Source organism: Camelina sativa, chromosome 4 (assembly GCF_000633955.1).
Source record: "Camelina sativa cultivar DH55 chromosome 4, Cs, whole genome shotgun sequence".
Lineage (NCBI taxonomy): Eukaryota > Viridiplantae > Streptophyta > Magnoliopsida > Brassicales > Brassicaceae > Camelina > Camelina sativa.
The window spans coordinates 27,741,121-27,742,295 of NC_025688.1; the positions used below are offsets into that span (position 1 = coordinate 27,741,121).

A 1,175-nucleotide genomic window follows, 5' to 3' on the forward strand; every position below is an offset into this window, starting at 1 on the left:
CCGTCAGGGGAAGCATATCCATACGGACTAGAGGCAGATACAAAAGAGGAAGTGTTGTATACTACGCTCTCTGGACTCTCTCTTCCGCTTACTAAATCAACAGACTCACTAGAACTTCCCCTTCTGTGTACATGAGATGTATCAGTACCATTATTACTGTAATCACTGTGATGATTCTCAGTATTAGCATTATCATTATTATCTATACAAGCTTCCTCATCTCTGCTTTCATCTGTAGTAGCAACCTTTACTGTCTCATCTCTATAAGATTTCCGCATATCCATAACTTTAGATCCCACAACATAAGCAAGCGAACCAGTTCCCACACTTGAATGCATCGTCTGGCATTGCTTGAGCAACTCATTGTACCGCTTCCTGCGTGAAAATCCACATAAGTTTTTTTGATTGAACTTAACTTGATAATAGCACTCTCTCTCTCTCTCTCTCTCTCTCTCTCTCTCTCTCACTCTAAGCTGTGATAATATATTAACTCAATCGAACAATCTAACCTTCGAGCTATCCTGAGCTGATCACGGTGCTCAGAGGTACTACTCAGTGCATAACAACCAAGGAGAAATTCCCAAACTTCAGCTCTAATAGACGGATCGATCCCCTAATAAAGAACAACATCATACATACATTAGAGAGCACTGTATCCAACCGAAATTGCTACGGATTCTTCTACAAAAGAAAAACAAACATACCCCCAAAATAATTAGTTTAAGCGCCTTTTGGAAACCAGAAACTCTTCCGTCACTATCAAAAGACGCTTGCCACTTCTCTGGCTTAAGCATTTTGCCGATCTGTGCATATAAACAGACAAACTTATAAGTTATTGATTGAAGAAAACATTACAGATGCAGAATATTTTTTTTTAAAAAGGGTATAGAATAGTATAAGGAGAAGAGCTTACAGTTATAACAACCTGTATCCGCGATTGTGAAAGACAAGGCTCGCTCAAATCTCGAACCAGAGATCCAACTTTCTGTAAACTGACTACACCGGCTTTGCCACAACTCCATTGTTTTCCTTCTCCACCAGAACACATCAGTCCTCACTTCCCAACTCTTCTGCAATCATCACAGAAACCAATAAAAAAATTAAAAGAATGAATCCACATCAATCCAGATCCTTTCATATAACCAAAATCAGCCCAAAAAAAAAAAAAAAAAAAA

At 38.6% G+C, this 1,175-nt stretch overlaps 1 protein-coding gene across 6 annotated transcripts in view; it reads right to left on the minus strand.

Moving 5' to 3' along the window:
* LOC104782864 (small G protein signaling modulator 1-like) overlaps window positions 1-1,175 on the minus strand; it is a 5,695-nt gene that overhangs the window by 3,619 nt on the left and 901 nt on the right. For 5 of the 6 annotated variants that reach the window (XM_010507925.2, XM_019245055.1, XM_019245054.1 and 2 more), the window contains exons 2-5: window positions 914-1,070; window positions 705-803; window positions 510-613; window positions 139-375 (exon numbers count right to left, since the gene is read on the minus strand). In XM_010507925.2, the coding sequence (XP_010506227.1) occupies window positions 139-375; window positions 510-613; window positions 705-803; window positions 914-1,048 (575 nt within the window). In that variant the 5' untranslated portion in view covers window positions 1,049-1,070. The remainder of the gene's footprint in view (window positions 1-138; window positions 376-509; window positions 614-704; window positions 804-913; window positions 1,071-1,175) is intronic. The other variant, XM_010507926.2, reaches the window with a different exon arrangement.